This window comes from Alligator sinensis, unplaced genomic scaffold, assembly GCF_000455745.1.
Source record: "Alligator sinensis unplaced genomic scaffold, ASM45574v1 scaffold755_2, whole genome shotgun sequence".
Lineage (NCBI taxonomy): Eukaryota > Metazoa > Chordata > Crocodylia > Alligatoridae > Alligator > Alligator sinensis.
The window spans coordinates 1905529-1906239 of NW_005841883.1; the positions used below are offsets into that span (position 1 = coordinate 1905529).

Below are 711 nucleotides of genomic sequence, written 5' to 3' on the forward strand. Positions count from 1 at the left end.
CAAGCAGCATGGACACCCCACGCGAGTCGGGATGCGGTGTGATCTCCGAGGCAAAGGCAGCCCCGTCCCGAGCGGGCGCCCAGCTGCCAGGGGATCGCTCTGCCGGGCTGGGCTGGGGATCGGCCGGGAGAGGGAAGCCGGCCCGGCCGCCGCCCCCCTCGGGAGATCCGGCTTCACCTTCCGCCCGGGCAGGGCTGCCCGGGAATAAAACAATGCAGGGAGCCTGGAAGGGCACTTAGTCCGCAAGGCCAGGCCTGAGCCCCCGCGCCGGGCGCCACCAGGGCTTCCTGGGGTGCCCGCAGGGCAGGGCAGGGCAGGGCAGGGGGCAAGGGAGGGAGGCAGGCTTGCCCTCATACCGCCGTCTCCCCTTGGCTGCCGCTGCTGAGCCGGTGGGAGAAGCGCCGCCAGGACTGTAGGGTCTTGCCGGACCAGATCCAGAAGCCGGTGGTGATGCCCACGATCATGGTCATGAGGTACTTGATCATGAAGACGGTGAAGTCGGGGCTGGCGGGGGGCCCCGGCAGGGCACGGCGTAGGTCTTGCAGGTCTGCAGCAGCCAGGTGCGCTCCCAGGCGGGGCGGAAAGCCTGCTCGTAGAAGTAGCAGGCCAGCACGATGGTGGCGGGCACAGTGTAGAGCACGCTGAAGACACCGATGCGCACCATGAGCTTCTCCAGCTTCTCGGTCTTGGTGCCGCCGTGCTTCATGATGG

The 711-nt window shown here is 68.8% G+C and overlaps 1 protein-coding gene across 1 annotated transcript in view; it reads right to left on the bottom strand.

The window, feature by feature from the left end:
* Positions 1–9: 9 nt before the first annotated feature.
* Positions 10–711, bottom strand: part of FZD7 (frizzled class receptor 7) — a 1375-nt gene continuing 673 nt past the window's right edge. The window contains 2 exon segments of the mRNA XM_006039408.3: positions 10–511; positions 514–711. The exon segment at positions 514–711 is cut by the window's right edge and continues 11 nt beyond it. Of these exon segments, the coding sequence (XP_006039470.3) occupies positions 351–511; positions 514–711 (359 nt within the window). The 3' untranslated portion in view covers positions 10–350.